Raw genomic sequence first — 24651 nt, 5'->3', positions numbered from 1 at the left:
GGAGGCATGCTATCATCATAATAAATTTGCTCATCAAAACTTGGGGGACAAAAAATATCATATTCATCAAACATAGCATCCCCAAGCTTGTGTCTTTGCATATCATTAGCTTCATGGATATTTAAGAAATTCATACTAACAACACTGCAATCATGCTCATCATTCAAAGATTTAGTACCAACCATTTTATAGACTTCTTCCTCTAACACTTGAGCACTATTTTCATTTCCATCATCTTCACGACAGACGCTAAAAAGATGAAGCATATGAGGAAACCTCAATTTCATTTTTTTGTAGTTTTCTTTTATAAACTAAACTAGTGATAAAACAAGAAACTAAAAGATTCAATTGCAAGATCTAAAGATATACCTTCAAGCACTAACCTCCCCGGCATCGGCGCCAGAAAAGAGCTTGATGTCTACTACGCAACCTTCTTCTTGTAGACTCGTGTTGGGCCTCCAAGCGCAGAGTTTTGTAGGACAGTAGCAATTTCCCTCAAGTGGATGACCTAAAGTTTATCAATCCGTGGGAGGCGTCGGATGAAGATGGTCTCTCTTAAACAACCCCGCATCCAAATAACAAAGAGTCTCTTGTGTCCCCAACACACCCAATACAATGGTAAATTGTATAGGTGCACTAGTTCGGTGAAGAGATGGTGATACAAGTGTAATATGGATGGTAGATATAGGTTTTTGTAATCTGAAAATATAAAACAGCAACATGGCAAGTGGTAAAAGTGAGTGAAAACGGTATTGCAGTTCTTGGAAACAAGGCCTAGGGTTCATACTTTCACTAGTGCAAGTTCTCTCAACAATGATAACATAATAAAATCATATGGCAATCCCTCAACGTGTGACAAAAGTCACTCCAAAGTTCCTATCGCGGAGAACATAAGATGAAATTGCTTGTAGGGTACGAAACCACCTCAAAGTTATTCGTTCCGATCAATCCATTGAGCTATTACTACAAGTGTCACGAACAACCCTAGAGTTCATAGTAAAATAACACCATATGACACACATCAATCAACCCTAATGCCACCTACATACTCCAATGTCACCACAAGTATCCGTGGGTCAATTATACGATATGCATCAAATAACTTCAGATTCATAATATTCAATCCAACATAAAGAACCTCAAAGAGTGCCCCAAGATTCCTATTGGAGAAACAAGGACGAAAACGTGCATCAAACCCCATGCATAGATTACCCCAATGTCACCTCGGGATTCCGCGAGTTGAGTGCCAAAACATACATCAAGTGAATCAATAGAATACCCCATTGTCACCACGGGTATCCCACGCAAGACATACATCAAGTGTTCTCAAATCCATAATTCAATCCGATAATAGTGAAACCTCAAAGGTAAAACTCAATTCATCACAAGAAGGTAGAGGGGGAGAAACACCATACGATTCAACCATAGTAACAAAGCTCGCGGTACATCAAGATCGTGCCAAATGAAGAACATGAGAGAGAGATCAAACACATAGCTACTGGTGCATACCCTCAGCCCCGAGGGTGAACTACTCCCTCCTCTTCATGGAGAGCGCCGGAATGGTGAAGATGGCCACCGGTGATTGTTTCCCCCTCCGGCAGGGTGCCGGAACGGGCTCCCGATTGGTTTTTTGTGGCTACAGAGGTTTGCGGCGGCGGAACTCCCGATTTAGGTTTATTTCTAGAGGTTTTGGGATTTATAGGAGGTGTTGGTGCCAGGGACAAGTCAAGGGGGCCCACGAGGCGATGACAAGGCAGGGGCGCCCCCACACTTGTGGTTGTCTCGGGACTCCTCTCCGACCCCAGGGCGCACCCCCACCCTTGTGGTTGCCTCGGGACTCCTCTCCGATATCTTTTCATTTCAGTATTTTTTATATTTTTCAAAAATATTCTCCGTAAAATTTCAGCTCGTTCCATGAACTTCTATTTCTGCACAAAACAAAATGACACCACGGTAGTTCTGCTGAAAACATCGTCAGTCCGGGTTAGTTCTAATCAAATCATACCAAAATCATATAGAATTGTTGTAAACATGGCATGAATACTTCATAAATTATAGATACGTTGGGGACATACCAGTCTGCTCTACATCCAAATCACTATTTACCTCCGCCCTCACTTTGTTTGTAATCTACAGTCATTTGCAGGCACAAATCCATAACTCACTACAAGAGGCAACACTCCATTCCTATGCGCCACGTGGGATCAATACTCTTACTTTGAAAAGGCTACAATTAAACCATGTGCACTTGCAGGCCATCATCACCTATCATGGGTGACGTCCTGGTCATAAAGCTAAGGTCGCCCCAATAGAAGGTGACAAATGGTCATGGGCACCATATTACATTCCAAAGTATCCTCATAGGCTCCAAGTTTTAAAAACACTTGCACCATGTGCTCCACTTGGATGTTGCCGGAGTCGCTCAACCATTGAATCTTGTAAGGACGAGGATGGCGCTTCTTTGAGAGATGCAAATTGGTGCAAAGTTCTTCATTTTCTAAGTTTTGTCAACTTTCACCGTGGATTATGACCTTGATAGATCATCCGTGGATGCCTGCTTTGGCGTGGAAGATGTTGCACCATTGGTCATCATCATTGTGTTGTTGAAGTGTCAAAACCTTGTAGACAACTAGAGCGGGGCTCGTGTCATTGTCACAAAACACTCGAGCATCTTCATGTTGATTGAGTTGGCGATGACGAGCGACTTGTTGCAAAGCTTCCATTTCTCCTTCACTCAAAGCTTCATAATCTCCATCTTCATTGATCATCATGGTTCGCTTTGTTGGGCACTCAAATGACTTATGGCCGAGTCTCGTGCAAGTGAAGCACTCAATCTTGCTTGGATTGTCGTTTGAGTCCCTTGGGCCTTGTACAATGCAAGACACTTAGGGGAGGTGCTTAAAGAAATAAACCACTCTTTCTTTAAGCATTGATGCTTATTTGTAGAGGGTAGACGCTTAATTAGGCGTCTCTCTTGTAAAAATAGGCACTAGTGCTTCATAAAAATCATGTTTATTTTTCTAAGCACCTCCCTAAGCATCTAGCATTGTACAAGGCCTTAGAGGATTGTCACTTGTAGTAGTTGTCGGCGTCTTGAAGCATAAAGTACCACCACTAGTGGGTGTAGCTCGAGGACATGGTGGAGTACTTGGCATTGAATCTGACTACTCCCAAGTTATCTCGTCCCCGCAAAAAAAAGTTATCTAGCCCCTTGATTCTTTTTTTGTGAGGTTCTAGCCCCTTGATTCTAATGCTCCAAACAAGATTGTTTTATTTCCGATTCTTGCTGACATAAAGAACAAGATGGATAACTTTCAAGAGATGATGCTCATGTCAAATAAAAAGGGCAGCAACAGACTTGTCGACGAGCTTGGGGCGCATGCAAGGATATATGGATATCTGGTGATGCTTGCTAACATTACCCTGACTTGAAAATTTTCCTCCTGAAAGAGCGCAACCAGTTGAATGTTCCCCCTTAATGTATGGATGTGCACCTAATCTTAAAATAAACTAGATTATTGATGGCACACGTTGCCGCACCCGTCTATTTGAACAATAAATATACAAATGCATGAAATATATAAATTTTGCACAATCTATTAGTCAATCAATTATCATTGGTGATTCAACTTCGCGGCTGTTCGTCGCCACACCCCATCCCGCCGCGCCGCTCGCGTCCGTGCAACCGATCGAACCAACGAGGCGTTGTCCTTCGTGCCCATGCAACTAAACAAACCGACCAGGCGATGTCCCTCGCATCGGTGCAAACTCAGCCAGTCGCTATTGCAGTCCAAGTCCCACATCGGTCGGCACCTAGATCGGTCAACCATGGAGAGGCGCCGCCAGGCAAGGTTGCGAGCGCAGGAAACCAGGGTCACGAGTGTCCAGATTATTTTAGTTTTTCCGCTTTTGCGTTGCACAGTAGCCTAATACTGACCCAGTAGGCCCAACAGAATCTCAGAGGGCCGAAGAAACTACCGGAGCAACCCGAGAATGCGCTTGTTAGGCTGGGAACGAAGCATGTACGCGCGATGGTGCTATTTAAAATCAATCGGACGGCCGAGGAAGCCTGAAAGTGATGATCCAACGGATACAAATGCAGTTATAAGGTATCTATCTAAATTTCTAAATTAATAAAAGATGACTATTGAATTTAGTATCTGCTTGTCAGCCATCAAGGTCCCCTACCTAGCAGTATACAAGCGGAGAATGAAAATATGTATCTTCATAATGGGGAGTATTATAAGCGGTATCATCCATGTTAACTAGACTTTTTAGATGATACGGCACACAATTAAATGAGGAAAGAGAGGGTGTGGTATCATATCATGATACCGTATCATATTAAATGTTATACTACTTTGTGTTATGCATGACAATTAATAAGGCAACATATAAGATACTAATTTATGATACTATGCATTAGATACTAGTATATGATACTTCCCATTACAACCAGCCTTATGTTTTGGAGGGGAGGAAGTAGACAACCTTTTCTTTACTGTACAAACCAAGCATGTTCTTCGTGGTACTACGTCAAACTTCTTTGAAGAACCTGTTCGCAAAAAGAGAGAGAAAAACTTTTATGAAGAACCGCAAATTAGATGGCCTCAGAGCGATTCAGGAGGAGGGAAATCCTGGGGTCTGCCCGTCGTGCCTGAGGAAAGCATAGTGCGATAAATTAGGGTCTCTTCTCAAGGAAAGCATAGGGGCGAGAAATTATGTTTCATTTTATAAAGAGAAAAAATCTCACAAAAATAATTGACCAGAGTGGGATTTGAACCCACGCCCAAATCCTGGGGTCTGCCCGAGGAAAGCATAGTGCGATAAATTAGGGTCTCTTCTCGAGGAAGCATAGGGGCGAGAAATTATGTTTCATTTTATAGAGAGAAAAAATCTCACAAAAATAATTGACCAGAGTGGGATTTGAACCCACGCCCTTTCGGACCAGAGCCTTAATCTGGCGCCTTAGACCAACTCGGCCATCTGATCTTGTTGTGTGATTTTACTTTTAAATTCTTATAAACTCTGAGACGTAATTGTGCTCGTTGTTCTCCCTCGTCAAAACCATGTCTGCATGAAAGCATGAAAATTCTCGACATGTCTCCCCTTTTGTTCAGAAAACATCTCTCCCCTCGCCAACTGCCCTTCCCTATTCCCAGTTCAAAGAAAATGCCTTTTTTTAGAAATAAAAAATTGCTCTTCCCTATTCCCAATTCAAAGTTTTTTTTTTAGAAATTAAAAAAACTGCTCTTGCCCATCCACGGCCCGAGCCGCAATTATTCTTTTTTGTAGAAACGCCGCAATTATTCTTGCAAGAGCTTTGCGGCCCAGCATAAATGCTTAGACGCGCTTTACAGCCCAAAAAAACAAAAATCCTTGTGGCTCACCCAATCGGCCCATTATCCTCCAGGCGCACCTCCCCGGCCGAAATCGACGGCGCCCCACTGCTCCGCCCCGAGGAGACAGGCGTACGAGCGACAGAAGCACCGCACCACCGGCAGCGCAGAGGAAGAGAGAGGCGCAGCCAAAGCACCCTCGCCGCCAGCCTCCTCCCCCCCCCCCCCCCCCCCCCGGCGGCCGCCAACGCCCTGCTCGACCCGCGCGCGTGATCACGGTACAGGTTCCCCCCTCCCCCTGCTTCTCCCCTCCCGATGTTAATTTTGAATTAATTGGCCGCACCCTCACGCCTGGCCTCGCGCGTACGAATCCGGCCTACGATGGTACCTCGCATTGGTTGGCCTCCCTCCCCAGCCGAATTGATTAGCCATTTTGGTGGGGGAGTGGGTGGATTGATCTCTGTTCCTGCGTTTGCTGCTGCAGCGGTCACCACCAATGCAGCTTCGGTCAATCACGGCGATGTTTTTCCCCACCAATGCCCCGGTGTTTCGCTGCATCTGCCCTGACAGCGAGGGGTTTGCTAGGGTACTGGCAAGGTTCAACGTCCCTTGACTCCTTTGCTGGCGGTCTCCTCAGGGAGTCAGGGTGCGGTCTTGAGTCCTGGGCTCACTTCATTGTTACTTGTGGATATGGACCGTGATGCCCATGCCGACATTGCTATTTGCTGGTCGAAATAAATAATTGATCAGTGTTCACGACCCGTACGTACAATCATGCTTTGTAAGCTTGTGACCCCAGCCAGTTACCTGTACTTTGTCTGAACTATTGCTTTCAGGAAAGCAGGACGCCTTGCTTTTATAAAAACAACACTGCGTTAGTCGTTTTTGAATCAAAGTTGGATAAGTTGGGTGTTTTCGTGTAAAAAGACAACTCAGCTGTCAAAACCTTAATGGTTCGTTGATAAAAAAAAAACCTTAAAGGTTTGTAGGCTTTGGAGCTGAACCCAGTTTCTAGTGCTGTAGGGTTTGCATATAATTACAGCACCGTTGTGATAGTTGAGTGCTTGCAAGAGCAGCACCGAAGGAATACATTGGGTCTTAATTTCTTAATCCTGGAGTAGAGAGTTATTATTAGCTTAATCTCTTGATCCTAGACTAGTTTCTTTAGCTTCAAATGATACATTTATGTTTTTGTATGTGCATATGTGGTAGCTATAACGTCCTAAGTATACATCGTAATCATGAATTTAAATTTTCTTATGGTAATATTCATATATATATTTTACTACAGATAGGGTCTACAGTGGCCATACTTAATCCTTTTCCATATATCCTTGTTACCCGTCAGTTTTGCTTTTGCATGTCTTGTGTGGTCAGTGTCATTCTTCACTTCCTTGAGATGTCACACCTTGCTCTCCCTCACCTGTGTCAATTCAATATTTAACATCTTCTTTTGACATATTTCAAGCATCACTCATTGCTTCTTTTCTTACCTAATTGCTATAGGGACCTAGAAGTGACTGTTTGAAACAAGAAATTCCGTGTTACCTACATTTTCTCCTAACTGACAACTATGTTGAAAATGTGATACAGTTTCCTTTCTGATACCTGTGCTGTGATCTTATCATCTATTGAATATGGTTTCTCCGATCAGCATCTGGAAATTATTCAGAATGACGGGCTCTCAAGTTCCATAGAGTTCTATAAAATTTGTTTGCTGTACTGGCCGTTTCCAGTTTCTAGAACAAACAGTAACAGAAAAGGATCGAACTAGGTCTACTGCCATTTGGATACTGCCTTGTGTAACTGATGTAATGTTGATCAATATTATTGTGTTATCTAGTAATTTACTCTATTTGTTTCAGTGGATTTATGTTCAAGCCTGTTGACATTGTGCAATGTTATTTTTCACCTGTTCAATTAAGTACATGTTAAACCTAATGCGTCCAAAAAATAATAATTTTCATTTTACAGTATCACCTAAACTGGCTAAACATGTTGACATATTTTTAGATTGAACACCGGTTGTGGTTTGTACTTTTGTTCCATGAATCTTCTGGAAATGCAGTGTGTTTAAGTTGATAATAGGTTATAGATACAACGTTTTGGCCTGTTTGGCACCGCTATAAATTTCTGAAATTTGCAGACCGCTGCTCAATGAGACATTGTTGGAGATATTCTAGATCGTCCCTAAGTTGTTAAAGAGAGTAAGATAACTTCCTTGTCCTGGGCGCATGTTTGTGATTTACATAGTAGGCTCACAAGAATGACCCTTAAACTGCTGGTACGCTAATGAGAAGATGGCCTTGATTTCCCAGGACTCGTGCTCCCGAACATAGCAGCCAGCCTGTGAAGGAGGAAAGTGCAGCAGTACTCTTGACAAGGCCTATTGACTCATCCTCACCAGCAAAATGTGTCATAGAGGTAAAACGAAAACCCAGAAGAAAAAAGAAGCATGATGCCTTGCCATATGATTCCATGAATTAAATTGTTGAATGCACATACACTTGGGTTGTATATTAGATACATTCATTGCCACTGAGTTAGGCTGTATCTAGTTGTTATTATTCTCTTGGTTGATGATACCATCTACTTGCACACCTTCATTAGTAGACAGTCAACTGAAGGATGGTTCCAACTAATTAAGCTGCTCATATTTGCTGCTTCCTCCTACCTTATGCCATTGGGCCATTCATTTTGATTGAGTGGACCTATTGAGTAGTGGCTACGTATACACTGTTGAAACTCTGCAAATGCTATTCTTCTCCCTCTACCTGATCCTGGCATGGTTCATAGAACCATAATCTCATCTTAGTTCTTTGAGCTTCTTATGGACTATATAAGAAGAGATTGCTAACATGAGCACAAAGATGTACCAGCTTTGACATTTGCCTTTACATATCTGTGAATTCACAGTTTAATAATAACTGATGGAACTATTCGTAGTCAGTTAGTCATGTCTCCAGTCTGTAATTGACACATGTTGACTGCAGAGACAGATAGTGTTGAAGACAGGGAAATTAACTTGACACGTGCAGCCCCAAGATGGAGAAGCCTTTTATAATTACAGAATTCCAAACTTAAAAGCTGTGCCAATATGCTTTCCTATTTCCATCATCATGCTGATGTCAAAGGGAGGCTGAGAGGAAAGAACTATTTGCAAGTACATATATCATGCAGCAGTAGATTCGTGTCTTGCTTTTAGTTATTTGCTTGTAAAACAAGAACTGTATGGCTTTTATTTTTTGCTTTACCTAAATTTTATGTTTCTGTCAAACCAAAGCAATACTTGATCACAAATTCACAATCAATTGCAGTGTGGGTTGTGTCAAATAGAATGGGTGAACTGGCTGTTGATTGTTCCTTTGCTCCATTTGGACCTCATAATAGTACACACATTACAATATCTCAAATCTAATGTTGCGAAGTTACTGTTGCTTGAGTAATTATGCAAAACGACATGCAGTCCGGTGCATGTTCGAGGAAAAAAAAACTGCTGATTGTGTAATTTGTGATATTATTCCTTCTCATCTGTTATCTTCCATTCGTTAATGATGATGTTAGGTGGTCATTATTGCAGTCTACTGCTGCTGGCAATCTTGACACTAAATATCAAATTATTAAATTAAATGTCCTTTTTCATCTGGAAGAGCACTAGCATCCTCCTTTTTGAACAGTTGCTATTTTCCCGTCTTGTTACTTCTTCCTTTTCAACCTTTTGTTTTTTCTGTCAACTGATGTGTCAATTTCTAAAACATGCAGATGCATCCAATAATACAGCTCATACGTCCAAGAAGACACAGGATATAAACAAAGCGAATTAAAGTGCATATGCCACATAAGTTGAAACGGCATGGTACGCAACCAAGCTCTTATGAAGTGTAATTCATTGTGAATTATTTATCAGAATCTAGAGATAGATATTTACTCCCTCCGTCCCATAATATAAGAGCATTTTTTACACTAGTGTAGTGTAAAAAATGCTCTTATATTATGGGACGGAGGGAGTAGTATTTATCACTGCATTCCAGAATTATTGGGCTTCTCTAATTTTCCTTTAGGTGCTAATGGTCCTTATGAGCATTATTGGTCTCATCGTGTCTTTGAAAATGAAAGTGTCAATCACTTTATGCCAGCCTTTTTTTACACATGACCGAGCCCTGTTAGTTGTGTGATGTAAATATAGTCTGTAACTTCTAAAGCTAATCTATTGTTTGGGAACCTGATTTCATAGGTCCATTAGTTAGCACTATTGCAACCCATAGAAATAAACCCATATTTGAGGGTTTGAACAGGAGGAGTCATAAAGAAAGGATCCCACCAAGGCCAAGCCAAATTGGTTAACAATCTAACTCAGCCCATGACATGGTCCCTCAATTGTATTATTAGCAGGAGCATTAGTATTATCGCCCGCCCTTGGTACAGCGATGTTGAATGTTGAAACCAAGTTTTGGTACTCTATTTGGCCTTTTTAAGTAAAGGCTAGCTTTTCTGGAGGTTAGTTGTGGGTTACTTACAGTGTCACCTAGCTCGTACCACAACTAGTTTGTGATAAACCAAGTAAGCACCCAAAATGGCTTCAGTTCTATGGTTGCTGAATGGTGAGCTCCTGGCCAAGTTTAGGTACATTTGCAGCACTATGATGTAATCATGAACAAACCATAATGCACAGCCATAGTTGAGCATATGTTGAGTGCTCACCACAAAATGAGGCTTCATATGCTACCCATCTGCATGGTAGGTAGATATTCATAAATACTTGCCTCCTTTTCTCGCAGCCGTGCTTACTCTCTCCTGAGGATGGTTACCTCTTTAGACCATATCAAATCAACCAATCCTTTTCCATGCTGGTATTGAAGTAGAAAGCGATCAAGTAGCTTCGGATTCTCCACAGGGAAAAGATTAAGACAGAAACAGGAAAGGGAAAGCCAGAGAAAAATTGCTCATGGGTCAATATATTCCAATTTTCTGCCTTTACAAATATACGACTGCAGTTTGTCGGCAACTTCTCAAAAGATATAAAAATACAACTTGCAATAATTAATTCCCATCTACGTGCATGGCAGCAGTTGAAAAGTTTGGGACTACTAGTATGGTCTGTGATAGCTACCGACACATGCAGTTTTTCCCATTCCTGTCTATTTATTTGATAAACAGAGAGTGAACAAAAACTCAAGTATCCAAAAGTTGAGCTGTCGTGTACAGAAGAAAACAACAATTTTCAAGAGAAAGAAAGGGAGACTCCAGAATGTACTTTTCTGTGCAATTTGACGCCACTCCTGATGACAGAGCTGTCTTTTCCGTGGCACTGCATGATCTTTATAACCAAGGAAGGTTGTGGAGGGTTGATTTCTGTATCAACCCACATATGTATCTATGCAAGCACCTCAGCATAGCCTGCTCACGAAATTGTGAGACAAGTCTCAGCTTCTGCTGATCTTCTCTGTTCCATGTATGGCAGAACATGGTACCTAGATATGCTCAAAAGACAAGGGCATTCTTTGCAAGTCTTTATCATACATGTCTGATGCTGCTTGCAGCTGTTGCTGTGGCTGCTGATTCTGGAACCAAGAAGCACATATCCCTTCCATGTTGAACTGGCTCTCTGCTTTGATCACATCATCGTATAGTGATTGGCTCTGGTTCTGCATCGCTGTGGTTGCCTCTGCAAAGGTTCCATGAAGCAAGTCAGGCCACTTGAGTTCCTCCACTAACTGAACTCTGGTATCCTTTTCTTGCCCAACTCCGATATCTGTCCATGGGAATACACTGTTCTCCAGAATTGAGTTCGTGCTCTGTGGCTCGAACCCCATGCTGTTGCTTCCGCTGCTCCCGGTACTACCGCTGCTGCTAGGATTAACACCATCCCAGTAGAAAGGGGCACTGCCGATGCCAGTGCCCCCATGGCGGTGATTGTCTGGTGGGAGGTTCAGTCCCATCGGCGTCGAGAGGGCTGATGGTGAAACTGTTGGCATCACAGTGGAAATTGTGTTGCAACTGAAATCATTCTGGTTAAACCAGAGTGAGTTCATATTTGCACCATCTCCACTGCCACACTCGTTGCTGTAGCCTAATTGCTGCTGAAAAGGAAAATACAGCGTTGGACCTGATGAACGGCAGCTTGATGGGCTCTCATGACCAGCAGTAAGCTGGTCCAGGAACAACTCCTTTGCTGGCACCTTAGGTCGTGCCAAGCTTGGAGTTTCAGGGCGCTTCTTGTCATACACCGGCAGCAGCATTGAAGATTGGGCTGTCTCGCTGAGGAGGTGACCGAAGTTCCCTAGAGCACCAGCGCTTGACGGGTTGACATCACTGGAACCAGAGGTCCTCTCGGTGCTGATGGTGGGAGCTGCTCCACTGCGATCAGCCTCAGTGAGGGGCTTGTGGGTGTTGGGGTCAATGCCCTTCTGCCGCAGCTTCTTCTTGAGGGACGAGTTCCAGAGGTTCTTAATCTCATTGTCAGTCCTCCCAGGCATCTGTGCTGCAATTTGAGACCACCTTCTCATGGAAAAAAAGAGGCGTATTAGTTGAATTATCAAGGTTTGCTCTGCAGTTACTAATGCTGAATTCTGTTAGGGTCCTCCTAGTACAACTATAGGCTTAAAATTCACCTGTTCCCGAGCACAGCATGGAGTTCAACGATGAGGTCTTCCTCGTCCTGAGCGAAGGCACCTCTCTTAAGGTCTGGCCTTAGGTAGTTTATCCACCTCAGCCTGCAGCTCTTGCCGCACCTTTGGAGCCCTGCAGAAATTTACGAGGCAAATTTAGATAATTGGATTGACTAAGAGAGGGGAGCCTTCTTAGGAGGAGAAGAAGGGGGGAAAGACTGGAAGTTGCTAATTGACGAGTGAAATGCAGAAGATTAGTTTTTGCTCACCTGCAAGTTTAGGGACAGAGCTCCAGCAGCCATGGCCATGCTTGGTGATGTGGTTCATGAGCTTCTCATCCTCCTCAGGGGACCAGAGCCCCTTCCTCAGCTTCTGCTTGTAGCAGCATGAATGCCTCCCCATTTCAGTGCAATGCAGAGCCTGCGAGCTTGAAATTCGCAGACCCGACGGGTTTGCGGAACTCACGCAGCTTGCAATCACGCACAGCAGAAGTCTCCTCTGGTAGCGCAGAGCTTCTTCAGGAATCCATGGCTGAAGGGGTGTGAAATGCAGAGGGTATAGTGACTTATATATGGGGAAATGATTGCTGAGAGCAGAATTGAGCAAGAAGAGCAACAGTGTGTATGGTTGCAGATAGGAGATTTCAGTGGAAAGCAGGGAAAGGTTAGGGGGCACTCCTCTCCTTTTCTTTGCAGGACACCCCCCCTTTAGCACCTTCTTTTAAAGGTGGTGGTGGTGGAGGTGGTTGCGAGAGGGGAAGGGGGTGGGGGTTTAACCCTTCTTCTTCTTCTTCACTTGGTTGCTTCCGGCTACGCGTGGGGGTACGTCTCGTCATCTCTCCTAAGAATCTATGTCTGGTGCCAAAACCGGTGGGGTAGCCGCCTCCACCGATATTTTAATTGTCGCGGCCTTGTTTATGAAACTCTACTTTCATCTTCTCCTTCCTTGTGTTTCTTTGAGCACAAGCCAGTGAAAGTAAAATGGGTCCATCTGCCTCTGCATTATCAGGAAAGGGACTGCCTGCTCCTGCTCCTCCCATGGCGAATGACCACGACCCCCCAGAGCAGCATGCAGTGTACACCACTCCTCCTCCTCCTGCTACAGAAGCCTTGTCTTTTTATTTATGTTGCCTTCTTTTCTGCAGCTACTTCTACGTCACGAGTGTTCCATGCAGGGTAAAGCACACACACGGTTGGGGGAGGCGGCCATGCCCACCTTTCTTCTGCTGCTAATTAAAACTCATCTTTGTTAGCTGCTGCTGCCGCTGCTGTTCGTTCGTGCATGTGCACCTCGTTTTCCCCCACCTGCAAGAAAATTTTATGTGTCAGGCCCAAGAATTGTCCTCTATCTCCGTTGCTTTTCAGGTAAGTCACTGGATCACTTCTATGTGGGGGAAAAGCCATCGGCAATCAATCATCACAGTTGGGGTCCTGGGGAGAAAGAGGTGGCACCAGATGTTCGTATTCCAGGACAGAGGGCATCTCCCCTTTTGTTTACCCGGAGCAGCAAGCTGCTAGCTAGCAATTTCCAATCACAAATCTTTGCTTCTCCAATCCCGGACGGAGCACGTTGCCGCCGCTGGACCTGTCCGCGATCAGTGAAGAACCGGGGCTTTCTATAATGACACAGGTACACAGCATAATGATTTGCCTGCTGACTGTCGCTAGCCTCGTCAATGGATGATACGCCGATCATTGTAGAAAGGAAATTAAAAACCATTTGTTTTCTAATTCCGGATACAAAATAGGTCCATAGGAGGGGGACAAATATTCGCGGCACAGTAGTATTCCCCAATGAGCCAGTCAATGCACGTATTATTGTTCCCATCCTTGCATGTCTTCCAATACAAAGGAGAGAGTTTAATCCATGGTTCCATGATTAGGATCGTAATGGCATCCTTGTGTGCCCATGTGATGGCCGATACTCGTCCCCATTAAACAAGACGCGGGGCGGGGACGAATCAAAAGGCATTGATGATTGGGCGTTTTATTTAGTCTGGTTTCCAGCTGATCGTCTTGTCCTTTGATTCCCCATGCAGCGGATCTCATCCGTTCTGGAGGCTTGCATTGTCTGTTCTGATAGACTCTTGTATATATTGTTTATGCAGGTTTTTGGAGCAATTAGCACATCCCCGCTTGTTTCGTATCGCAACGATTAAAACCAACCGGTGCGTGTGCGTGCCCGTGGGGGTTAATGTCACCATCTGTTCTTCCTCCATGCAGGACTTGCAGTTGGGCCGAGATAAACCGACTTTTAGGTAACAACAACCTGCCTTTTGCTGGGCACTGCTCTAGATGTTCCATTCACTAATTTGTTGGCTCTGTGTCTTTTCTTCTCCAGCACCTTGAGCCAGGAGGAGAAAGCTCGCTCACTGGCACACTCCGGGTGACCCTGCTGTCATGGTAAGGATGCAGCTTAACGTTCAAATAGGCGTATTACGGCGTAATTATGATCCTTCCGTCTGTATGTTACAGGTGCATGCATTATGTAGAAGGGGTGGGAGATAAGGGACGGCAGCGGCGTGGCGATTAGCAAGGCTGGCATTAGAAGATCACGGGGGTAGGGCGAGTTTGACGAATGAACGGGAGGGCATCTTTTCCGGGGTCCCCAACAGGACATAGGTCCACCCCCTCCCTCCCTACAGCACCACACAGGCACAGGCCCAAGGTGACTTACTCCCCCACTTTTCAATTCATCCGTTCCAATTGGGCTTACGATAATACTATTGTTACGATCAGCAGCATTATGCATGAGAGAGAAAGAGGAGAGAGAGAGAGGGAGAGGCGTTAAATTTGTGATGCATGGGTCCTGCCGTCCTGGCGATGATGAACGAATGATCGGTACAGCCGGGATTCAAGAGGGCTAAAAGAAGAGATCAGAACAGGACGGACGGCATCCAATAGTACGCCCGGCGGGCCCGTCGAAGCCAACACTGCTGCATGCGTACCTTTCGTCTCATTTCCTCTCCTCTCTAGTCTCTAGAAGAGAGAGAAAAGAAGAGGGAGGAGAGAGAGTCGTAGGACACTGGGCCGTCGTCGGTAGGGGTAGGGGTACCGTCCAACCCAATCCAATCCACCCATCCATTGCTCCCATGTAGACAGTCAGTGGCTACCCATCGATGGATGGAGCGAACGATGCAGCTAGCGAGGCTGCTATGGGGCCAAAGGGGAAAAGCGACCACGCCGCGCGCGCCCGCGCGTGTGTGCCAACCAACTCGACGCGCACTCGCGGTATAGGCTGCTAAGCTACTGTACAAACCTCCTACGAATGAGTATGTTCATGTCGCAAATAGTTGGCAGCTGCCCTGGGCCTGGGGTAGCTACCCCGGCCACTTCCCCTTGCCCGCTCTCTCGCTCGATTCCCCGTTGAATTCGGACGGACCATGGATGAAACGCTTGAAAGTTGCCCTCAATTCATACGGCGAAACTTCAACGACGATGCGACGCGGAACATCGGTGAAACTTCTCTCAAACATGTGCGTGTAGATGCATCTTTTATCTTTCTGTGTATATATCTGTTCTTCTGGTAGAAAGAATAATCTATCTGTATGCGTAGAAGATGCTTTATTTTACGTGGTCGGAGCAAGTGAATGAATACTGCTGTCGTCCCTTTTTAGCCGTGCTTCGTCCCTGTCCGTGGCTAGCTGTCAGCCGTGCGCGCGTGTGTGTGGTATCCATGCGTCCGTAGCCAATTCTGCGCCTCCTGTATCCCACATAACCCCAATGCATGCCTCTGTGGAAAGCATGCATGTGAGCGCTATAGAATGGCGTAATCGGCAAGAATCTGGGGTAACATGGCCTGCTTGCCATAGGTTTGCGGCAAGGAGTGCATTCTAAGTACAAGAGGACATACATTCCACGCCACACAAACACACACGAATGCCACTCTACTAAACATGCTACAAATACTATTCGCATAGCGTGGGCACGCGCTTTAATTACTGCCCTGATTAAAATGCGCGATGTGTCGATTTCAATTTGTTTTCGTGACCCTAGCCTCTTGTTTTTGCCCTTTGTGTATCTCGGCGGCCGATTTGAACAGTTTCGATGTTCTCGTTTCTGAGTCCTGCAACTATGTGAAGATTTTAGGAGTTTTGTGACCGTGCTCAATCGAACGGCCCTCTTGCCATTTCCCCTTCTCATGCACTCCGAAAGAAGCGGTATCTACTTTTATGCGAAGTGGATGCGTTTTGGGATATGTGTGACAACACATGAACAATTTCCGCATGCACGCCCACTTCTCCACCGATCCGGTGGCCAGCAGTTAGGATAACCTTTTTAATCAACTATAAATTGTTTGTCAAGACTACACCATGATTGCCCAACCATTTGTAGCTGTCTCTTACCTTCCTAATGGAGTCTATCTAGGATTAAAATATGTAATTAAGGACGAGATCCATGCATGGCTTTCTCGCCGTCGTCCTTTTCATGGCAAACAAATGGCCTATATCAATTTGCTTTCATGTAGTATTCTGGAGAATTTGCTTTCATGCGATTGGCATCACTTTCTCCAGCCTAGTATATCCATGTAGCTCGAAAAGTGCCCGCGTCCGACCTTAAATTCTATTCTAGTCTCTTTCTTTCTCCCTTCACTCTCAACGAAAGACACCCGCAAGACCAGTAATAGATGTTGCATTCTTGGTGAAAGGCGACATCATGTTAAATGTTCTCTAATCGCAAGAAATTGCTCATGGTTGGTGCTTTGGTTTCATTCCAACACGGTAATATGAAGTCTGTTATAATATTATTATAACCAAGTTTCATATAATTTGTTGTGAAGGGTTTATATGATTTCAAGATTCTATTATCAATGTGAGGTTAAAAAGTTTCCACATTTGCTCTGAACATGCTAAAATTTATTGTAAAAAAGGAGAACGAGCTACGTTATTCATCTACGAGCATATGTTATAAGTTAAGATGGAGATTAGTCAGATGTACATAGAGACTCGTCACATCTCTTATACAAATAGTAGATTTCTTTTAAGAGTATACACAGAGTAAGAATGCATCTACAGTCAACAAACTTGTCTTTCCGATCAGCTTTGGGCAGTGAAAAATGCAAATAAAGTTGCCAATGGAGTTCACTATGGTCTGGCTTGCATTTTGTACATATGTTAGAAGGGCTCCACATGTTCGCCTTCTCCACCCTCCGTCCCCATAACTCTCTGCCCTCTCTCGCCATGTTGCCATCACGTTGTTCGATTTAGGATCGCTGGCACCAGTGAAACGCTGCTCCTATAGCACCACATCTAGTGACTCTATGTCCTTAGTTTTAAGCTTCCATCCATCCCTCACCATTATAACAATTAATAAGAAGTGTGCACGAGATAGAAAAAAGAGAGAGATGAGATTTCTTGCCCTAGAGATTGGGCAATACAACAACACCTTCGCGCTGCTAGATCTATGTTTAATGATCTCACTGGTATGCGGCTAAGGACAAGGAGTAATGGGCGAGGGCGCTGACACAAACATGTCGAGGAAGACAATATATGCTTCAACGTGGTAGTGTTCGGCAACATAGGAGATTGACGTAGATGTCAATTGGCACGAGGATATCGGAGAGGACATGTAACACAACCTGTTACATCCGCCCATGCCAAGGTACCGTGCTGTCATGGATGGACATCAGGGACGACATAGCAAGAGTGGCGCAGGCGCCCTTGGGTGGGGCATGCCAGAGAGCGTGCATTACACAGGCGGTCGCTTTGCTTAGGCCTCCATGAGCTCCATGGCTGCCTGGCTGTAGAGAGAGGGTAGGAAAAATCTAAGGTGCCCGGCCATTCTAATGTACATACACTAATATGTATAGGAGGTGTGTTAGTAACGTATTGGACCTCTGAAGCGTAGTGACCATATATATTCTGCAATTTCCTGTATACAATGGCCAAATTGATTGAGATGAAAAGGTTCGTTGACGATAGATGAACCTTATACTCTCAAGAGAATACAACTACCCCCCAACATAGAAATGGCATTGTTTGTGGGCAGAGCTTAGCTAGTTAAGAAAATGATAACAAGTCACATGTACTTACGCTATACATGCTTCAAAGATGTAGAATACACAATTGTTCTTCGTGTAATATAGAGTATATACGTACCAACCGACAGATTCCCTCCCATCTCTCTCCTCTCTCTTCTCTCGTCCATGCATAACCTCCTAATTATGGTCAACATGTAAGTTAAGATAACAAAATAACACAATTTCGGAGTGGCAAAAGGCTGCAAATGCATGATTAGTTGGTTGTCAGTGTTGGGGGGTCCAAATTACCCTACTACTTTTAGCAGGACATGACAGCAGACAGCACGGCTGGGCTCCATTTCCACGATAACATCACTTTCCATGACCCCCTTTTAATTCGTAAACAAAACCTAATTAATGCTGTGCCGGATATGTACATGCATGACTGCAACTCGCACTACCACTCTAGTCTCCGAGATCTTATTCGTATAGTCAAGCTAAGCGCAAACTGTGGCACGAGAGAGAGCCACGTCACCTTATTTTCGGATACACGTAAGAAAGCCATATAGTGTGCATCATACCTATAGCACAACCCTTAGACTTTTTTGCCTACAATTTGTTTCAAAAGGTTTGCATATATACTCTTTCACCACTGATGATAATACAAGATTCACTCATGCTCCTGTCCTGTACAACACACCTAGTCCACACAATCGAGTTATCGATAACCCTCCTGCTTATATCCATCTTCATTATGCTGAAAATCCTTGATTAATTATGGCTGTGGTTAACCCGCAAGCCCTGGCCACCCTTGTTGACAAGCCATCAATTAATTAAGAGGGTCCAATTCGTAATAATACTAATTAATCCCCTGTCCCTACGTGATGTGAGGCCGCACCTTCCACGCATATGGTCCCCCCCATGCATCATGCATGAGTGTCACTCGTAGTGTAGCGCTTTTAGCAGCTAGCTGCCGCTAGCGTACCACTGCACAGTTTTCTTCTTAGTTTCTTTCCAGTGTCACCATACAATGCCCTGTCTGTGCATGTATCCGTCGACATCCGTGTAATCCCGTCAATCCCTTCATGCTTGTATGCATCACGTTCGCTGTCCTAAGAAAAATGTATGTATCACGCACGTACACGTACGATGACACATCAGTGTGCTCGCTCGTACACCGGTTTGTCCTACTGGCAAACATTAATACTGCTCTGTAACATAATACTCCCTCCGTCCCAAATATAAGTCTTTCTAGAGATTCCAACAAGTGACTACATACGGAGCAAAATAAGTGAATCTACACTTTAAAATATGTCTACATACATCCGTATGTTGTAGTTCATTTGAAATGTCTAAAAAGACTTATATTTAGGAACGGAGGAAGTATAAGACGTTTTTTGTCACTGATATTATGATACGTCTTATATTATGATACGGACGGAGTATATACATGCATTTTATTTATGCATGTACCCTACCTACCACTGTAAATACATTAATATGAATGCGTATTGTTGTATCTTTAGCTGGCTGCCCAGCCGTATTAATAGTTCTTTGCAGGTCTGTATGCTTGTGTATTGTTGCACTTGTTGTATAGCTGGTGCACGCCCACGCGCGTGCATGCATTATGAAGATCACATGCAGGATATCTACTCCCTCCGTTCCTAAATATAAGTCTTTTTAGACATTTCAAATGAACTACAACATACGGATGTATGTAGACATATTTTAGAGTATAGATTCACTTATTTGACTCCGTATGTAGTCACTTGTTGAAATCTCTAAAAAGACTTATATTTTGGAACGGAGGGAGTACATGCGTGGTCCATTCTCTCCATCTTTGTTGGAAATTTTGCACGGTCCATTTTCCTTTTCGTCTGCATATCCTCAAGGCTAGCTAAGATCACAACTGTCCATTGGTGTAGCTCGAAGAGGGAGTGTACGCGTGGCCTCCAGTAGTATACGTAGCTATGGTATCCTCCTACCATGCACGCCAGCGTCTTGTTCAGACGTCGTTTTTCCTGTCCAAGAGTATCTCCATCGGGTCCTAGGATGAGTGCTTACAAATAAAAGATGCCAGCTATGAATGGTCGAGCTTTTCTTGCTAGCTGCTAGCTAATTGATACGTATGCATGCGCATGGGCATATTCCACGTTGCCCAATATTCATCAAGAATTATGGGACAGGCAATTACAATAATTTTACATGCATGAAGATGTTCAATTCCAATCCATAAGAGCATTTACATCCGGACTTGACAAACCCGATCCCTCAAACGCCCGCGGACGCGACCGGGCGTGTCCGCGGGCAGTGACCGATCACGCCTTAATTTTGCTACTCTATATCCGAGTCTCTCAAGTTTCAACCCCTAGATCCATACAAAGCATGCAAAAAAAATCCTACGTACTACATACTATGTATTACCCTAGCTAATCTTCGTCGTCGGAGATGTCCACGACGTCGGTGCCGAGCGCCAGGTGGATGGGCGCGTAGGAGGGCTCCGGCTCCTCCTCGACCTCATCCATGTAGGCGACCATCTCCTCTCGTCTGCGGCGTGCTCCGCCTTCATCTCCTGCCGACGACGGTGTTTGCCCTCCGCATCTGACTCCGAGCGGAGGGAATCGAAGATGGCCTGTTGCTCCGTGTCCCCGGCGTCCCCCACACCCCCTCCTCCTCAGCCTCAACCTCCTCCTCCAACCCCAAATCCTCCGGATCCACTGCATCCGGAGGTAGCCCCGGGCGATCCGGGCTTCGGGCCTTGCCCGGATCTGCTCAAGGAGCTGCAGCCGGTGCTTCGGCGCTAGAAATGGGTAGCCCCTCACCCGGCGGCGTGGGGGCATGGCTACTAGTGGTGGCGGATAGAGAGTGGAAAGTGGCGGCGACGGCCGACGGGAGGAGGAAAATGTGGAGGGGTAGGGTTTCGGTGCCGGCCATCGACTTAAATAGCCAGGCTAGGCAGTACGCGGCCCGCCGAAGCGGCGCCACGCGGCGACATCGGTTTGATGGAGGGGACGAGCGTCGGACGCCGGATTTCGGACTATTTTCTTGTGGAACCCTAGCGTCAGTCCGACGTGGCGGACGCTCCCGGGCGCCCCCACATCCATCCATATTTGGGCTGGATATGAGGGGTGTCGGTCAGCCCGGGTGTTTGAGACCCGTTTGACGCGCCCATCTGGGTTGGAATTTGATGACTGGCCAGTGATCGGGCGGTCCTCCCGGGCGTATGAGACGGGTTTAGGTAGCCCGGCTGTAGATGCTCTAACACCCACAAAATAAAACGGACCATTACATCGAAACCTTATGAAAAAAGCTGGCAACACATTGTTTGTGCTACATCTTATATCGTTAGTTGCGAATAAATGGAGCAAGTGTCCATGATGCACTGATGCCCACCTTGATTATTTCTGCCGCCTGCAACTAGTGTACATGTTAATTAATTATCTGCTTTAAACACACTGGTCATCGATGCTAAAATGACTGCATGTTATGTTCTCCTCACAATTATGATTGAATTAGCTAGGGACCTAGGGTACGTCTCAATAATTCTACACTTACGGAAAACCCATACGGACTTGTTCTTACGGATCCATTTCGCACAATTTGCCACGCTCGTCCGTAACTTCAATCCCGTACGAATGTTCCCGTAGGCCGTAGCTCTGGCGTACACGTTTTCATCCGCAGACTGGTCTTAGTTTAATTTGGACACTGCGTGACATGAAAGCAAGGCCAGTGGAGTTTTCATCTAATGGGAAATAGGGTTAAAATATAATGTCAATCCAACACGGCACAAGCATACGCCAAGTGGTATGTACAACGATCAGTAGAGTTCATATGCTAGAAACCGTTGAGGTGCAACAGAGAAGGCAAGGTGGGGGACACAATTATTTGTACAATCCACTTTAGCCGTGTGAACCAAGAGAACCTGGTCTTAATTTGGTAGAGCAATTGCTGTTACAAGGATGCAGTACTCATGTATGGTCAACTATCAGGTATAGTCCTTCCCTTGTCTTGCGCTTCTGTTTATATTCAAAACACAGCTAGAGATCAACAGTATGGTCATTATGAACATGATTTAGTGTGGTTCGAATCACATAATCACTTTAGGCCATCTCTAGCCGATCCCCTAAAAGTTAACGGAGTAAAACCCTTAGACTTTGTCTGACAGGAAGGGATCGTGGGGGTTTTGGGAGAAGTGGATTTAATGAGATTTGGTGAATCCCCCTCTTTCACCCAATCCCCTTGAAAGCTTAAATTCTTCTTCAGCCACACATCCCCTCCAGCCACGCATCCCCTCCGCGAGGACGGCTGTTGCCGACGGTGGCGCGAGGAGAAGGCTCGGTCTCGTGCGTGGCTCCAATTCCTCGAGGGCCTCCTCGTGCCTTCTGACCAGACTTTGTTTGACAGGAAGGGATCGTGGGGGTTTTGGGAGAAGTGGATTTAAGGAGATTTGGTGAATCCCCCTCTTTCACCCAATCCCCTTGAAAGCTTAAATTCTGCTTCAGCCACACATCCCCTCCAGCCACGCATCCCCTCCGCGAGGACGGCTGCTGCCGACGGTGGCGCGAGGAGAAGGCTCGGTCTCGTGCGTGGCTCCAATTCCTCGAGGGCCTCCTCGTGCCTTCTGACCCGCGTGGGTTGAGGCGGATCGAGGGGGAATCAGGTGGATTGGGCCACTGAAACCTCGTGTGGAAAATCCACTCGATTCCCACCGAAACCTCGTGGGGAATCAGAGGATTGTAGAGGGTTCTGGGCCACGCGTGGAAAATCCACTCGATTCCCCCCGAAACCTCTCGTGTCAAACGAAGCCTTAGTGGAGTATATATACTCCACTAATTTTTGGCCGTTTTTAGCCGATCCCCTAAACTTAACGAAGTAAACTTCAATTTGATCAAATTCAAAGCAATTTGAACCGAAAGTAGCATGCATTCAAATATAAACATAGATAGTTTTGCACAACCGAACATAAAACATAAATTTAAACTAAACAAAAGCAACTAAACTACTTTCGGTCGAAGTGGACGTCGAGCCAACCCTTCCTTGTCAAGTACGGTGTGCCGCGAGCCGTCGAGCCGGTCCGGACCGGTGCCGTCGTCGGGGTCGTTGGCGAAGACACTCCTCCACTCGTCGACGTCGATCTCCTCGTCGTGGCCGTCCACCTCGCCGCCTTGGACCTCGTCGGAGGAGGAGATAACGATAACCTCGCCGCTGGCGTTGGCAAAGATCATCCGCTCCAGGTGCTCCCGGCCAAGCTCTTCCATGTAGGCCTTGTCGGCGGCCTCAACCTCGAGGCACTCCCTCACCTCGCGGTCCTCCCGCGCCATAGCCGAGCTCACCACCCCCGGCTCCGGCGGGATGAGGTGGACCGGACGTGTGCCCTGGTAGGAAATTGAGCCGAGCCGCCTCACCGTGGAAGCGGACCTGTCAGCGGTCGTATTCCATGGCCGCGATCTCGGTCATGTGGAAGGTCCCGAGCCACCGCTTGGTGTGGGTCTCCCGATCCGTGATTTCGGCCACCCATGTCCCCCCGTGTTGCTGCCGGACCCCGAGGTAGGTCCTCATCGACGGCCGAGGCGGAGGGAGGACGGGAAAGTCCTCGAACCGGTGTAGGGGCGCGGCGGCGGGCAGATCGGGCGACCAGCGACAGTGGCTCGATGAAGAGCCCATGGAGGACGACTGCGCGCGTAGCGGCGCAGACTGGCGGCCACCACGTCCGGCCATCGGAGGGGTGGGGGAGGGCGGGGGGCGTGTCGGAGGCGATGCGGGGGGGGGGGGGGGGGGGGGGGGGGGGGAAGAGGCATCGATTTTACTCGGCCGCGCAACGATGGAGTAAATATACTTAGATTTTTAGGAACGGAGTAAAATATTTATTCCACTAAGCCATATAGGGATCGGCTAGGTCAAACTTAGTGGAGTAAGAAGCCAAATTTACTCTACTAAGGATATATATGGGATCGGTTAGAAACTAAGGAAATATATTGGATCGGTTAGAAATGCTTTCAGCAGATGGATGTGCTCACAGGTGTATTACCGGTATGTATCTGCGTATCTCACAGGCTGCATTTCTATGTATATATTGATATGCTTTCAATCTAGTAAATGTGCATGCACATGCAATTATACTGTTCATCCTGTTGATGTTCTAGAACTTGGAAATTGAGCCATGCATGTATTTGTACGTGCGAACATACGTAGATGCCTCCAGAAGGCGTGCGATTTCTTTCGCTCCTCCCTTTGATGCTCGCCATTTTGCATGTGCTCTCTCGTCTCGTACTACTGTGCATATATGATGTCAAATACGACCGAGATTCCAGTCGTACGCCCATCGTCGTCCGATGTGTACTGTCACTGTAGCTTAATTTACGTTTAATTATGCTACAATTAGCCAACCAGATTAATCACGCTCGCTTGTTTTTGTCGACGAGGGACAGCGATGCGTGGAACGGACGGCTCACGATTAGCGTCTGCATGCGGGCCCTGCTGTACTGTCAAGAACGGACAAACTCACAAGCGCACCTGTAAAACTTTGTTAATCCGTTGCTTTTGGTTAGTACAGCATCGAATATAGTTGCGTGGATTGTTGTGGTATTAGGTGAGTGGTGATGATGCGGCAGTACTGTTAGTTCGGTATATGTCCAGCGTGCAGGACTCATGTGCAGTGGCGCGCGCATCTTGAACAAATATCCCTTCCCTTCTCAAACGATGAATGGATCCCACATGCTTAACTTAGGGCATCTATAATCGGATTT

The 24651-nt window shown here is 45.8% G+C and overlaps 1 protein-coding gene, 1 long non-coding RNA gene and 1 other non-coding gene across 4 annotated transcripts; 1 reads left to right on the top strand and 2 right to left on the bottom strand.

Annotated features, from left to right (window-relative positions):
* Positions 1-4911: 4911 nt before the first annotated feature.
* On the bottom strand, positions 4912-4992 carry TRNAL-AAG (transfer RNA leucine (anticodon AAG)). Its single transcript has one exon. It is a non-coding gene; the product is annotated as a tRNA-Leu (tRNA).
* A 428-nt stretch (positions 4993-5420) lies between these two features.
* On the top strand, positions 5421-24627 carry LOC109774417 (uncharacterized). 2 transcript variants are annotated; one of them, XR_005768018.3, is made up of 10 exons: positions 5421-5617; positions 7486-7546; positions 7658-7763; positions 9102-9195; positions 12956-13022; positions 13092-13576; positions 14055-14204; positions 14288-14349; positions 14422-14614; positions 24334-24627. It is a non-coding gene; the product is annotated as an uncharacterized lncRNA (long non-coding RNA). The 2 variants fall into 2 exon arrangements; XR_006669547.2 differs by lacking the exons at positions 12956-13022; positions 13092-13576.
* Positions 10462-12690, bottom strand: LOC109774416 (transcription factor MYB61). Its single transcript, XM_020333135.4, has 3 exons — positions 12217-12690; positions 11951-12080; positions 10462-11837 (listed from the first exon to the last, which is right to left on the bottom strand). The coding sequence occupies exons 1-3, from the start codon at positions 12347-12349 to the stop codon at positions 10811-10813; spliced, it is 1290 nt and encodes a 429-aa protein (XP_020188724.1). The 5' UTR covers positions 12350-12690; the 3' UTR covers positions 10462-10810.
* Positions 24628-24651: the final 24 nt, after the last annotated feature.

Source organism: Aegilops tauschii, chromosome 1 (assembly GCF_002575655.3).
Source record: "Aegilops tauschii subsp. strangulata cultivar AL8/78 chromosome 1, Aet v6.0, whole genome shotgun sequence".
NCBI lineage: Eukaryota > Viridiplantae > Streptophyta > Magnoliopsida > Poales > Poaceae > Aegilops > Aegilops tauschii.
The sequence above is the reverse complement of the archived record's forward strand: the minus strand, read 5'-3'. Positions and strand labels throughout refer to the sequence as shown.